The sequence below is a fragment of the Chenopodium album genome, chromosome 25, assembly GCF_948465745.1.
Source record: "Chenopodium album chromosome 25, dcCheAlbu1.1, whole genome shotgun sequence".
In the NCBI taxonomy this organism is placed as follows: Eukaryota; Viridiplantae; Streptophyta; class Magnoliopsida; order Caryophyllales; family Amaranthaceae; genus Chenopodium; species Chenopodium album.
The window spans coordinates 599,693-614,374 of NC_137858.1; the positions used below are offsets into that span (position 1 = coordinate 599,693).

Below are 14,682 nucleotides of genomic sequence, written 5' to 3' on the forward strand. Positions count from 1 at the left end.
TGTGACACAACATTAAAAAGAGCATTAAGAGCTCCAACTTCTCTCTACTTTCTCTCTCTAGCTTTTCCGATTACCGATCTCTAACTTGATCGTCGGAGGCGAATATTCCGATAAACGGAATATTTGTTGTTTTGCAGGTGTTCGAGTCTCGTTGCCAGCAGAGCGTGACCAGTATCCGAGGAGATCACAAAAAACCCCGAAACAGATCACATGATTTACACCACCCAAATAAAGTATAAGTCCAAAAAATTTGATAAAATGATTAAAAAAAAAAGTCAAATATTTCAATTTAAAACTCACTGGTTCCGGTGTGGTTCCTAGTCCAATCCCAAAATTTTAGAACCTGATTCCAACTAATATCGGGTCTAGTTTCTAAAACTTTGACCAGGTACCCGATTTACTCACCCTAGTTTAAAAACTATTACAAATTTTTGTATGCGGCTGGCCACATGGTGCGGCGGGGGTTACTTGTATGGTGTTACTGTAGGTGTTACTTGTATTCTGGTGTTACTTATATAGGTGTTTCTGGTTTTGTCATGGGTTACTTGTAGGTGTTACTTATATTTTAGGGTTACTTGTATGGGTGTTACTGGTTTTTGTCATGGATTACTTGTAGGTGTTACTTGTATTGGTGTTACTGATTTTGGTCAAGAGTTACTTGTAGCGTGTTATTGGTTTGGTACGAGGTTTTGGTCTGGGGTTACTTGTAGGTGTTACTCAACCCATTCAAGTAATCCATACAAGTAACCCCAGAATATAAGTAACACATACAAGTAACCCCAAAATACAAGTAACATTCTACAAGTAACACATACAAGTAACTCCAGAAACAAGTAACCCAAAATACAAGTAACCCTTGCCGCACTGAAAAAGCTCTGTTAAACTATACTATGACAAATAATTTTGACCAAATGAAATAATTGGCTTATGATTTTCCACATCAACTACTAGAATAAGGTTAAAATAATTTATTCTTTTAAATCAACTATTGTAAAATTTACTCATAAAATTTAAATCTAATTTGATGATAACCTAGAAAAGAAAATACTCGTATGAACCAAACCAAACCAAACCAAGCCAAACCGGTTTAAGAAACTAGAGAGGATCCGAACTCTCGAGTCCCATATAACCCTACTCGGACTCTCGAACAGTTCAAGGCATCCAAATGTATTTTGATAGACTAGCTACTTCACTAGCAGAAATACACAATAATATTATTGTGGACCCGAGGTCTATATACACGCAACTAACATTATGTTGAACATAGTGACCCTTATTTTTAACATAGTAACCTTATTTTTAATATAATAACCTTTATTAAGAGTTGTATAACGTTTAATACTATTGTGAACTTGAAGTACGACGTTATGACCCTAATTTTTAACATAATGACCTTTATTATTTATATTAACCTTATAAAATATTTCATTAAAAAAATTAACTTCTTATAGCCTTATTCCCAAAATGACTTTTATTTTCAACATAATGACCTTCATTTTATTATAGTGACTTTTTTTTTTATTAATAAAACAACCATGGTTTCCCTAATGTTAGTGGTCCACAATAAATTAGTGTGAACCAGGTCCATTTAAGAATTTGTACTTCACTAGTCATTGAACGTACGTACCTCGTCATCTCTCACCCCATCCCTATTTCAGTCATTCTCTCTCCTCAGAAAACGAAACATTGTATAAAATGGTGGGTGTGGCGGGAAGCCTATCAAACACAGTACTCCTACATCGCCTGAAATATTTCATTCCTTTCCCCTCTTTTTGTAACAAATTAACTTCACTCTCCAAATTACGACAACTTCGTCAACATAGAAAACTTCAATTTCATCTTAATTTTGCTAATTTCTCCACTACCCAATTCGATTCTCACAAAACCCATTTAGCAAATGTGGATAATTTGATTGTTCTTGGGATTGAAACCAGTTGTGATGACACTGCTGTTGCTGTTGTAAGTCTTTGTATTTGTTTTGGTTTTTTTTGGGGTTTTATGTTGTTTAGGAATATGATATATGCAGTTGCAAGGGCTAATTATGATTGACGTGTGATTTTGTCATGAGTTCCGACATTGATATGGTTAATTCTGTTTAAAAGCCCTTTTTTGGAAGATGAAATGGGAGTTGTTTTCTCTTTTTGTGGGTTTTGATTGACTCATTTGATTGTTGGGGTTTCAGGTGAGAGGCAATGGAGAAATTCTTAGTCAAGTAGTGTCATCTCAGGTACAATTGCTATTTCACTGATAATTTTGATGGTTGAAATGTTTTTGCTCGCTTTATATTGTTCTTGTTGACTGTACATATGAAAATTTCAATTATGCAATTGAATTAGTCAGAATTAAGAAACAAAGATTTGATTTTAACTGTCAATTGGATTCTATCTCTAGTTTTATTTATGTGAAATTATTCATCATGAACTGTCACTTTGATTACTTGGTTGAAGAGTTGTTGGGCATCGAGCGCATTGATCTGGCACTTCTGTAGAATGTTGGCTGAAGAGAGTGTTTGAAATCCCTAAGGGTGCTAAATTACTGTTGATAGAGAGATTGCTTTAGTATACTAGGGTTGTCTGAGTGACTGATGATAGGGAAGGAGTTCAAAATAACAGGCTGGTGCATTCATTGAAGGGGGATTGGAAGTTTGCGTAAGTTTGCAACGTTGTTCAGTTCATGGCCTCATAGGTATAGGCTAAGTAGATTTAAACCACTGATACCATTTGTAATGAAATTGTATTGAATGTAGATCTGTACATAGATTTAAACAGTCTATTGCTTACCTTAAGTTTGTCCTCTTTTGATTTCAAGTTTTCAACCTTGTTGAATTGTTATTGCATTTTGGTGTGTTGCTATATTGCATAATCATATATCCCTAACTGGAATAGCTGAATAGATAATCATCTATATACTAATATACATCATTACAACATACTCCGTAATATATAAGGAACTATGAGTGTGTTTATTTACTTGTCTATTTTTTTCTTTTGTGCTTATTAAGGCAGATCTGCTTGTCCAGTATGGAGGAGTTGCCCCAAAAATGGCCGAAGAGGCTCATTCAAAGGCCATCAATTGGGTACATTTCATCAATCTGACTTGCTTCTGTTGATAAAAAGTTACTCTTTGAATTTCTATATATAAAATAAGAATGATCGGAGGAATTGCTGCTAAATTTCTGAAAACGTCTCCTTGCTTCTTTTTTTTTTTTTTTTTCCAACCAAACTTCAGATATGTTATATTGTGAATCATTTTGTTTCTTGTATTTCTTTTTGCATGTAATCATTTCACTGTTCTAATTTATTTTCTTTCTTCCCCATCTGCAGGTAACACAATCTGCACTTGATGAAGCAAACTTAACTGCTAAAGATCTTTCTGCTGTTGCAGTTACTATTGGTCCTGGATTAAGTCTTTGCCTGCGTGGTAATGTATTTGGTTGACTATCTGTGTATCTGGTTTTATTTACAAAATAGAAAATTAGCTAACGGTTTTTATATGATTCTTGCGAGCTGTATGGTTCAGAGCTTCTAGGAATCATCTTTGCTAAAGTATTTGACTTATCTTTCTTATTAATGTAGTTGGTGTCCGTAAAGCTCGAGAAATTGCCTGTAGCTTCCAGCTCCCTTTAATTGGTGTGCATCATATGGAGGCTCATACTTTAGTAGCAAGGTATGACTGACATCCCTGGACACAAATTTATTGCTTAATCTGATATTAATCCACCTTATAGTATTTCATATTCCTTACTTAGTATGTGGATATCAGGGAGTTTGACTGTTAAGAATCTTGTTTCTTCTGCGCTCACTAAAGCTATTTGTTGTTGCATTTCAAAAAATTTCTGTTGTCCAGGTTGACAGATAGAAACCTACAGTTTCCTTTCATGGCTCTGCTCATTTCAGGTAATAATGATTACTTGATATTGTTCCTCTTGCACCTTTCTCTGTAGCTTGCTATTCTTTTGTCATTTTGAGTCTTTTAACTCCAATTAGTATTATGAACTCTCAAGCTGAATGAATTTAAGTTATGAAACAATCAATGTTGTTTTTTAAGTTCCAGAAACTGAATTATCTTTCCAGTCTCCCACAGTCCTAATCATTCTTTATCAGTGAGATTATAAACCAAATACTTCTGCCTATTTAAATAATGTACTGTTCCATAAATTTGCGAACATTCGGAGACTGTGACCAATGTTTCAACAATGGAGTTGAAGGCAGTCGAGGAAAACATGAAGTCTGACTTAAATTAATATAGTAGTTCTTAAAGGATGATAAATTTTGTATCAGGTTGCATGCGGCTGTATCTTACCGTGGTCTTCTTGGCATTCTGTGAAGGATACTTTTGAGAGTTGTAAACAGCTGATTATTTTCAGAACCCATTGCTCCTGGAGCTTAGGCTCATACGTATTTGTATGATCGAGCTCTTAAGTCGGATTGATATTATAATTCTGTTGAACGCGCTTTATGTGTGGAAGTCTCACTAGGATCGCATTGAGAGCTGTTTTCTAACAGTTCATAACAATTTCCATGTCAGAACTGTTAGTAGCAACTTGTTGGGTACTTGGGGTATTAAACTATTAATAGTTGAATACACTCTCTTTAACAGAATTTGAAGTGCTTTGTTTACTTAACCTGAAATTCGATTTGTGTTTAGTTGTCAATGCTATTTGCTATGTGTTATTTTGCCTTTGAACCAGAATCGTGCTAGTATCTTTACTGAGTGAGAGGGCAGAAGACATAAAAGGAAATCGGTGGTGTTACAGGCCATAGCAGGAAATTCTTTATTCTAGTTAAATCATGTGAAGAGTGCTTTTTTTTTTTTTTCTCCCCTTTTTTATAGCTTCTTGTCATGTTTACAAAATTGTTAGGATTCAAATTCCTTTGGCTTTTTGAGAATTTTTTTCATGATGTAAATCTTTCCGAGCATTTGAAAGACTTTTTGTTTTTTTAGGAGGACACAATCTTCTGATTCTTGCACGTGACCTGGGTCATTACATACAACTTGGGACAACCATTGACGATGCTATTGGTGAAGCATATGACAAAACAGCAAAGTGGCTTGGCCTTGATATGAGGAGGAGTGGTGGTCCTGCTATAGAGGAGCTTGCTCGAGAGGGTGATCCTGAGTCTATTAGATTCAAAGTTAGCTCCTATTTTCTTAAACATTTTTTCTAGTCACATTTGTAGACTGTATACTTTGGGCTATTTTTAAGCCATATTGTTGGGCAGTATACATTACCAATTCTTGTTTACTTTTTTTTTTATTAGACTCCAATGCTACATCACAAGGATTGCAACTTTTCCTATGCTGGTCTGAAGACTCAAGTGAAGTTGGCAATTGGTTCAAAAAACATGTAAGTATCTGCTCCTGCTAGGGGCAAGGTTGTTCACATCTTGACCTTCCAAGACTCTGCCTATTGATATCTAAACTGAGTGTTATTTATTTTTTGTATCTCTTGGTCTATAGAGCATGTCTTCACCTTTAAATCTTGAACAGATGTCAAGCTTGAGGTCCCTGTGCCTTGTGGCTAAAGGGGCGGCAGAGGTGTATGTGTTGCCTATGGAAAATCTGGAAATATAGTGCTGTATCAAAGTTTCTGTTGCTGTTTATAGCATCGAGTATCTGTTGATGCAATCATCCTTTATTCATTGCATAGTCTGCTTCAGTTTTGGCTAGATTAGTTTATTGTTGTTGCTTGTAATGAAAATGTTCAATAGATATTGGACTAATAATAAACTTGATCTCCAGTTGTTCATGAGTCTTGGGCTGTTTGCAGTGATGTGGAAATTCCACTTTCCTTAGCAAGTAGTCATGACAGAAGTTCTAGGGCTGACATTGCAGCTTCTTTCCAGGTTACTTCCTTGTATCAAACAAATTTTCTGTTTTTCTATCTTGATTTTTTTACTTCCTGTGTAAAGTGGCTCTTTGTATAGTATTGTTTCATTTGCTGACGCACTTGGGAAAATTTGGGTGCAGCAAGTTGCTGTGTTACATTTGGAGGAAAGATGTGAAAGAGCTATTGAATGGGCGTTGAAAATGGAGCCATCGATTAAGTACTTCGTAAGTAGTCAATAATTGGTTTATACGGAGTAGCTTGCTACTGAAATCTATGCTTTTGACTCTCATCAGAGATATTATTCAGGTTGTCTCAGGTGGCGTAGCGTCAAATCAATATGTGAGAGCAAGACTTGATCAAATTGCCAAGAATAAAGGCCTGCAGCTTGTTTGTCCTCCACCCAGTCTCTGTACTGACAATGGTAAGATCACTCTCTTGCTGTCTCACATTCTAATTCACCTCTAGTTTATTTCTGAACAATGTAAAGATGAAAGAAACTATAAGATCCAGAGAGGTTGAATAGTCTAAGGCTGGTTTTCCCTCCTTGAGTCTGTGAGATTAACCCAATTACTTCAAAAGGTGTCATGGTTGCTTGGACTGGCATTGAGCACTTCCAGATGGGAAGATTTGATCCACCGCCACCTGCAGATGAACCTGAAGATACAGTGGTATGTCTGTATTTCCGTATGTTTCAGATAAAAGCTTCTTACTGTTGTCTCTACTAATGTGTTTGGTTGGGAGGAAAATCATATTCCATGAAACCTGGTTTGTAAAAGGGGTAATGTTCTTATGCTTAAAAAGTTTTCTTGCAAGGTGGAAATTGTTCATTTTGTCTAAAAAACGAATGCGACTTTTTCTTCCTTATCCCTCACCTTCCTCCTCTCCTCTCATTTATCCCCTCCCTCCTCTTTCTTCTTTTCTTTCTAACTCTTTTAGCAATGAACTAAGGAAGGAAAAAAAGTTAGAAACCTGATTTCCATTGAATATAGAATTTACTTCAAATTATGTTTTCCTTAGAACTAAGCATAGCCTATTTGTTTTATTGTTTACTGCAAAATCGCTTTCTGAACTCACAGTCAGCTGAATATAACGAAAAGGATTTTGACCCTGCTTATGCTTTTGGTATTGCAGTATGATCTCCGACCTAGATGGCCATTGGGGGAGGAATATGCTGAGGGAAAAAGTGAGGCACGCTCCATGAGAAAAGCCAGGATGCATCCATCTCTCACATCTCTCATCCAAGGCTCAGCCAAACAACCCTTGTAGCATCCAGCATGATCTCCCAGTTTCTTCATTATGGTAAGTAGCGATGCTTTTGAGGCATCTGATGCTGCTGGGTTTCCAGGTTGCAAGAATGCTGTGCTACGCTTATCTGCAGGAGTCATCCCTAACCATTCGGTCTAAGAGTTGATAACTATTCATATTACAGCATTAGAACTGTAGAACTTCATAACTCATAGTATTTGTTGTATGTATTGATTATTTTTTTGCTTACAAGTGAAATCCAATTTTCAAAGGCAATGATAGTTTTAAAGCTTCTTTCTTTCTTTTTTTTTTTAAAAAAAAAACCTGCAACCTTGAAGCCATCTTTTCTTAAATTTGAAGCTCCTAGCAATAGGGCATAAGCAGCTAAACATTCCATTTGGAAACAGCAGTTTGAAGGTGAGCAAACCTTCAAGGAAAGCTACTTGCACATTTACTTATAAAAGTCAAGCAGCTAACATTATCAGTTAATCACTAGACCATTGGTCAGACACTAAGCACATTTTTATCACACTGCTTCGGTATAGCGGTAAAGGCAGCAATACAGCATTGTGTCTAAATCTTTGACCTCGAACAAGTTCTGCTCCAAACCTTCCTCATTGAATACACACTATCCCGTTCTCTGCATCTAATCCACATCCAGCTACGATTTGACTTGACTTGCTAGTCAAATTGTGCAAATGAGCGGATACTATAACCGATTATACATTCTAATGTACAACTAGCTGTATGATATGATTAAAATTGTGCCTACCTTATACCTTGTATCATCGTATGATTTTTGTGGTTCTCATATTAAAGCGATTAACATCGAAAAATCCCCTTTAATATTATAGAGTTTTACTGTTTTTGCATAAATTTACTTCCATCATTAGCATTGAAAAATTAGATTTATGTTAGAATATTCTTTAATCAAATTTCCCCTTATAAAAAATATTATGGTACCAAGACCGTCTTACACTTAACCTAGTAGTGCATAAACCATAGATTCGAAACTTCAAATTCTTTTTCCATTTGTATTTTTATAGAATAATGTCGTTATGATTTACTTTTTTTCAAAGGTCGGCTTCTTTTAAGTTAATTGTTATTTATATAAGTATTTTTCAAACGTTTCCGAATTTCAAAAATAAAAGGGTATTTTTGTAAGCAAAATAATCGAAGTTGATTTGGCGCGAGATAACGAAAGTGGAAGGAGAGAGAGAGGAGGAATCGAAAATGGAGGTGATGAGAATGGCGATTTCAGGAACACAAAGAGGGAAACTGATATCAGCAGGCTACACTTCTCTCTCCTCTCTTTCTTCTGTCTCTCCTCTTCTTCTTGCTCGAGGTTTCTTCCTCTTCTTTCTCTCTCCTCTCTTTCGTTCTATGCTTTACACTCCTAATTTAACTTACTTTTGATTTTAATTTCTCTAATTTCGATCAATTTTCTCTATTTTATTAACATGTTAGGGTGCTTTTTTTTTTGTGTATAATTTGATGGCTATTGTTGATTACTTTTTTTAATTTACCTGTTATTTGGGCACATCTTCCAATTGTTCGATAAAATGTCTAGCTGATTTCACTCAACCCTTTTGCTTTCTGCTAAGAAGTTTTACTGATTTTGGATCTGTATTGCTTGTATGTGATACCTTTTTTTTTTTTTTTTTATTGAGTTTATATACACGAATCATTCAATAATTTAGGCCAATTAATTTCATTGTTTGTCTTCCTTTAATCATTATTCAGTTCTCACTTCTCATGCTTTTCTGGGTTTTGATTGTGATATTTAGTGGCTATGTACTATGTAGGTTGTATAATGGATTTCTATATTCAATTTTTAAAAAATAATACAAGTGAGGCAATGTGTCATTGTCACTTCGTGCAAACCCAACTCGAAACAAATGTCACTAGTTGATTCCTTTTGGATATTTTGTTTTGGGTTGTTGTGATGTTAGTTTGCCACAAATACTTGCAATGCAATATTGCGCTGCACTCTAAAGCTTTGTTCAAGCTGGGTTAATTAATTTATTAATTACAGCATGTCTCTATTAATCAAGAAACTACTCGACTTCCAAACATAAGATTGAGGATTCTTTATCCTGGTCAATTTTGTGGTTGAACTTCAAGTTTATGAACTAAAATTCTCCAGGCATGTGACGAGAACTGTGACAATGTGTGAGAACACAAGTTGGGCTTTTTAGGCATACATTTCCATTGCTAAGATGCCAAATTGCCAAGTAGCTTGACAATGTGTGGAAACACAAGTTGGGCTTTTCAGGCATACATTCCCATTACTAGGATGCCAAATTTCCAAGTAGCTTCCGAATGACTTGAGTCCTCATGCATTGCTAATTTTCTTATAGGCTTTACAAGTTTACATTGTGTTGCTATACTTGCAATTGCTGCTGCTCTTTCTGATGGAAATTTTTATTTTTTTAGTTGTCATATGTACTAATGTGCACATAATCTTCCTTTTTTTTCCTTGTCTTATTATATCATTCAGCAATAATATGTCAAACTGCACTTTTAAGTTAAAATGCTACATTCTATTTCTAACAGATTTAAATATTTCGGAAGTTGAAGCTCTTGAAATATTGAAGGCTGCATCACATAGCGGCAGATTAGACACATCAGGTGGAAACCATGCTATTCTCACTGGTAATTTTTAAATTCTTTTAGCTTAAATCTATCTAAAGGTCATTGGTTAAATCATTCCACATTCCAGTAAGAAGGGTTCCATTTTATTATGATGTTCAAAGCTTCAAATATCTATGAATAAAGCTAACATTCAGAAATGGATTTAGAAATCATAAAATTTGTCTATGTACATTGCACATTGGTTGCAATCAAGCCAATCATTAGTAGTAACTAGTTAATTAGTCTCACTTATGCTCTTCGTGTAACTTTAACAGTAATATAGTTTAATGACGTACTATTCAAGTCCTCAAAATAGAGATATGATTGAAAATTTGAAATGACCTGGTTTCAGCCTAATCTTCTTATACTTTGTTTCCTTACAGTTAATATGGTGGTTGTGGACTTTTTGGTATTCTCAAACTAAAGGTATCAAGCCATTGTTTAGTAACATATTGCAAGGGATCTTATTTACTTGACTATTTTTTTTATTAACCTAATTTCTTCAGTACCTGACCGAACAGATGGGATGAAGTAATTGTTTAGTGATTTTGAATCATTCACGCTTCATTTGCGACTAGTATTCCCCCATATCTTATGGATATAGACGCAAATCATCTAACTTTCAACCATCATGTCTAAGGGTGTGCTCTCCTCAACTTATTTTGACTTAATAACAAATAAAGCTCATATAATATAAATTAAGATAAGGGTACACAAAATAAGTCTAATAAAGTTCATAAAAACTCACAAGTTTAGACAAAATTAGTTTGATAGTCGAAATAAGTTGAAGAGAACACACTCTTTGGCCCTTTTTGGTTGAAGAATATTTGGCTGGCAAAGATAAAAAAGGTAAGGGATTTTATTATGCTTCCAATTCCCATGTATGGTTTGCAAAATGACATGAGAATTCATAGTAAAGGATGGGATATGGAAGGAAAGCCTCTTCACAAAATTTTTACTTTCCTTTCCTTCCTAAATTGGAGGAATTCGACTGGAAAGAGAATAATAAAAGTTGTGAATCAGATTTCCCTTCTATTTGCTTCATTTCCTTTCATTAACTAAACATTGGAAAATAAAGTCACTTTCCATTCCCTTCTTTTCCTTTCTTTCCCCCTCCCTTTTTCTCTCTTCTTTTCTTTTACTATATTGAACCACCTCCTTTAGTATAACCAAGTCACTTTGATGGGTTGATACTTGGTAGCATGCTCTTTCTTAACCAACAGTTTAAGAAGTTGATTGAATGCCTTTCTATTTTCTTAAGAATATTTTTTGTCTTCACTTACTAATTGATGCAAAAGCAGCCTCTTAATTTAATAGTCAAGTTTCTAGGGGAACTTGTTTTAGGAAAAATTCTGTTGGGATAACTGCAGATATTTTAGAAATGTAAAATTTGATGTTTAAAATATATTCTCCACCTGGATTTTTTTCCAAATAATTTTTTTTTAGTCTTATGTTTTGCTCCTTGTTTTGCATGTAGTTTTGTTGTCCTAAAACACACACATATTTTTGGATGGCCTAACTGTGTCATGGAAGCGTATCATGCCAGTTTGTACGATGATCTGGTTGTCTCAGAAAAGTGTTTTTTTTTTTTTTTTTTTTTTTTTTTTTTTTTGTCTTCTCTCTCTCTCTAAGTGAACACTATGAATAATGTGACTAGAAATCTCAGCAATTTATGTGATGTTCACTTCCATATTTTGCCACTTCTCTATTTTTCACTGTATGTGCTGAGAAGTGAGGTTTAAAAATGATTTTAATATGTCTGTCATAGGCGCTCAAAATGCTTGGGAAATGTTTGAGGATTCATGTATACGGATAACTACATCTTCTGCTGATGTTGATGACATCCTTGGTGGTGGTATAAGCTGCAAACAAGTTACTGAGATAGGTGTGCCCTCTGGTTTTTGTGTGAACAGAATTTCTGACACAAACCGCCTTTTCTAAGTACTACTGAGTACAGTTTTATATTCCCTCTTGTATGCTAATACAGTAGTAGATGATTAACATGATTTGCATTGCTGAATTGACTACTTTTCTGGAATACAGGTGGTATACCTGGCATTGGCAAAACACAATTTGGGTAAGGAGCCAAATTTTTTTTTTTTTTTTTTTTTTAATTAACAGTCTCCTTAGTCCGTAGTTTTGTTATGCATCAATAATGATGTTTTATCTCAGGATTCAACTTGCAGTCAATGTCCAAATTCCAGCTGACTTTGGTGGTCTTGGGGGAAAAGCAGTTTATGTAGGTGAGTCACTGCTACACTGCTTTCCCTTGTTTATATATGTTTGAATCTAATCTGTGTAGATGCATGTTTAGATACAGAGGGAAGCTTCATGGTGGAGCGTGCTTTGCAGATTGCTCAAGGATGCGTTGACAACATGGAGAATGATAATTGCTTTCGGCAAAGAAATATCCGAGCTGCTAAAGACAAATTGCTTCCCAAAGATTTCTTGGCTAACATATTCCACTTTAGGATCTGCAGTTACACTGAGCTAATTGCTATGATAAATCATCTGGATAAATGGGTCTCAGAGCATAGAGATGTGGGTACCAAATTGTTGCACAGGAAATTAATTACATTGATTTTTGAATTTCTCTTTATTATTATACTTCTCATTTTTTTAAGTCATTGACCAACTTTAGTGCAATATTCAGATATTTTGTCACATTGTCCTAATCCCTCATGATTAAGAATATGATGTATTTTTTTTTTATTATTGACGGGACATGAAATTGTTAAAGACCCTTTATTATGATTGAAACTTTTCTATCATCTCCCAATTAATTAAACTTGTACTCTATAGCATGTTAAGGAAAATGGTGACAAAAATAATGGATATCCTACATTAGTGGTTTGGTATTATGCTCTGTGTATTGCAAAATTATAACTGCTCTAGCAAATTTTTTTTCCTAGCCTCTTTACCAATCTAATATTGCAATAGTTGCAAGCAACATGTTGTTCATGTTATTAGGTGTATGAGTGGCTTAACTTTGTAGCTATATTTCTTTCAGGTGAAACTGGTTGTAATTGATAGTGTTACATTTTATTTCCGTCAAGATTTTGAGGACATGGCCCAAAGGACTCGGATTCTTGGTGAAATGGCACTGAAGTTGATGAAGCTTGCACAGAAGTTCAATTTAGCGGTAAGTGAAAGTTTCACTCTTGACTGTTTGTATTAGGATAGCGGCATACACCCTTCCCACATTAAGGTGTGCTTGGGCAGAAGAAACAGATGAAACAGTCTTCTTGACGATAACTGCATAAACTGAGATAAGAAAAATAAATTTGACTCTGGAACCTTTTTTTAAATTCATTTTTTTAAAATATTTTTTTTATTTTCAGGACTCAGAAGTGTACTACTAAATCCAAACCCATGTCCATTTAGTAGGTTTTTATCGCCTACATCCTACACTTATTCAGAAATAAAGAGTTCTAATTGTATACATAAAGTGATTGACAGAATTTGTGGTTAAAATGATTGGGTCTTCCAAGATAAAATAGATTGAAAAATTGAACTATGTAGTGTGAACTTGTGCACAGCAGATTAACAGCTTTTTAAGTCATGAATCAACCAACCCTGGTTCCCCACCCTCTTCTGAATAAAAATAATCTGGATCTTATTGGCTGTTTATTTATGTACCTTCAGGTGGTTCTATTAAATCAAGCGGCGACCAAGTGCTCCGAAGGTTCATATCAACTAACACTAGCACTAGGTAATACTACCCATTTCTGATCTTTCTGCCTGCTGAATTCGTGGCTCCCCTATTGTTTCCTTGTACCAGTAGTAGGCACTGTTGTTTTGATTTTCATAGTGATTGATCTTGTCGAGCAGGTGATAGTTGGTCTCATGCAAGTACAAACAGGGTCATCTTATACTGGAAAGGGGATGAGCGTTGTGCTTATATTGACAAGTCGACCTCTCTTCCATCTGCCTATGCACCATATGCTATTACGACCAAAGGAATCCGAAACTCCAGTAAAACTTGTAAAAGAACCAAAATGATGTGAACTTTTTTCTGTTCAGTTGGTTTCATTAAGCTGCATAGCTTGTATGTGTATCGGGTTGATTTTGCCTTGAATTTTTCCTGGCTATGCATTTTTCCCTGCTCTAGTTGCTTATTTAACTTGATTGAAGACTACATTCAAAAAGAAGTTATTGATGAATGGTGAGTCTCAATTTGTCTTGGAGATTTGTTTCTTTTACATATTTCAATTGTGTAGTAAAATTATTTAGGAAAATAAAAGAACATACAAGCTACAGCCATTTGAAACACACATCTTTTTATCTAAACCAATCACCTCTATGGTAATGTTCTTCATAGTTGTGGCTTCTCAATGGAAGAAAATGGTATTCGTGATCGTGACTTAAAAGGTGACAATTTCTCTTTAACTAATTTTTAAAAACAATTCTAGACCATCCTTTAAGAATTGATAAAATTCTTTTACCTTTTATTAGATCTAAACATGAGCATCAATTTCTATCTATTGTCTTAGTTTGCTAGTCAATAGTCACCTAAAGAATCAAATTAAGTCCTATAACTTGTATACATTAGGAGTAGCATTATTCAATTTAAGGAATTGATCGGTTAATATGAATCAATCATATCGCTGGTAAACCAATTATTTTTTCTTTGTGTTGGTTGATTTGTTTAAAATTTATTCATTTACTTAATCTAATCTCTTTATTAAGATACATGTCAATAGAAAATGTTGCAAACATAGAATAAATCGAAAAATTATTGGAAAAATTAACAAAAATAATCCGAACTATTGATGGTCTTCTCATTTTAATCCCAACTAAGCTTTAACCTAGAATAATCCTAACTAATGAGGTAGTCTTCTCAAAATAGTCTCATTTACTTGTAACCTTTTTAACCGGTTTTTTTTTTTATTATTATTTTTTTATTTTTTATGAGGGGTCATTTACTCATTTACTCACTCTCCCTCCTTTCTCTCTCCTCTCTCCTCTCTCCA

The 14,682-nt window shown here is 34.6% G+C and overlaps 2 protein-coding genes across 4 annotated transcripts; both read left to right on the plus strand.

The window, feature by feature from the left end:
• Positions 1-1,642: 1,642 nt before the first annotated feature.
• Positions 1,643-7,345, plus strand: LOC145614941 (putative tRNA N6-adenosine threonylcarbamoyltransferase, mitochondrial). Its single transcript, XM_081670018.1, has 13 exons — positions 1,643-1,959; positions 2,183-2,227; positions 3,002-3,076; positions 3,324-3,420; positions 3,576-3,666; positions 3,847-3,896; positions 4,945-5,135; positions 5,262-5,347; positions 5,771-5,846; positions 5,971-6,054; positions 6,137-6,251; positions 6,410-6,498; positions 6,962-7,345. Exons 1-13 carry the CDS (start codon positions 1,696-1,698, stop codon positions 7,094-7,096), a joined length of 1,398 nt encoding a protein of 465 aa, XP_081526144.1. The 5' UTR covers positions 1,643-1,695; the 3' UTR covers positions 7,097-7,345.
• Positions 7,346-8,272: 927 nt separating this feature from the next.
• On the plus strand, positions 8,273-13,896 carry LOC145614851 (DNA repair protein RAD51 homolog 3-like). Of its 3 annotated transcripts, none has more exons than XM_081669912.1 (9): positions 8,273-8,420; positions 9,629-9,730; positions 11,478-11,594; positions 11,753-11,786; positions 11,882-11,952; positions 12,024-12,250; positions 12,720-12,851; positions 13,355-13,421; positions 13,541-13,896. In XM_081669912.1, the coding sequence occupies exons 1-9, from the start codon at positions 8,309-8,311 to the stop codon at positions 13,714-13,716; spliced, it is 1,038 nt and encodes a 345-aa protein (XP_081526038.1). In that variant the 5' UTR covers positions 8,273-8,308; the 3' UTR covers positions 13,717-13,896. The 3 variants fall into 3 exon arrangements, with proteins under 3 accessions (XP_081526038.1, XP_081526040.1, XP_081526039.1); XM_081669914.1 differs by having other exon boundaries at positions 12,030-12,250; XM_081669913.1 differs by having other exon boundaries at positions 9,632-9,730.
• The last annotated feature ends 786 nt before the right edge of the window (positions 13,897-14,682 follow it).

Excerpts from the sequence above, each read along its gene's own strand:
- LOC145614851 (XM_081669912.1), top strand. The coding sequence starts at position 8,309 with ATGGAGGTGATGAGAATGGCGATTTCAGGAACACAAAGAGGGAAACTG. Across the intron at positions 12,251-12,719 it reads GGGTCTCAGAGCATAGAGAT|GTGAAACTGGTTGTAATTGA; the intron begins GTGGGTACCAAA and ends TATTTCTTTCAG. Across the intron at positions 12,852-13,354 it reads CACAGAAGTTCAATTTAGCG|GTGGTTCTATTAAATCAAGC; the intron begins GTAAGTGAAAGT and ends ATGTACCTTCAG.
- LOC145614941 (XM_081670018.1), top strand. The coding sequence starts at position 1,696 with ATGGTGGGTGTGGCGGGAAGCCTATCAAACACAGTACTCCTACATCGC. Across the intron at positions 3,077-3,323 it reads ATTCAAAGGCCATCAATTGG|GTAACACAATCTGCACTTGA; the intron begins GTACATTTCATC and ends CCCCATCTGCAG. Across the intron at positions 5,348-5,770 it reads GCAATTGGTTCAAAAAACAT|TGATGTGGAAATTCCACTTT; the intron begins GTAAGTATCTGC and ends GGCTGTTTGCAG.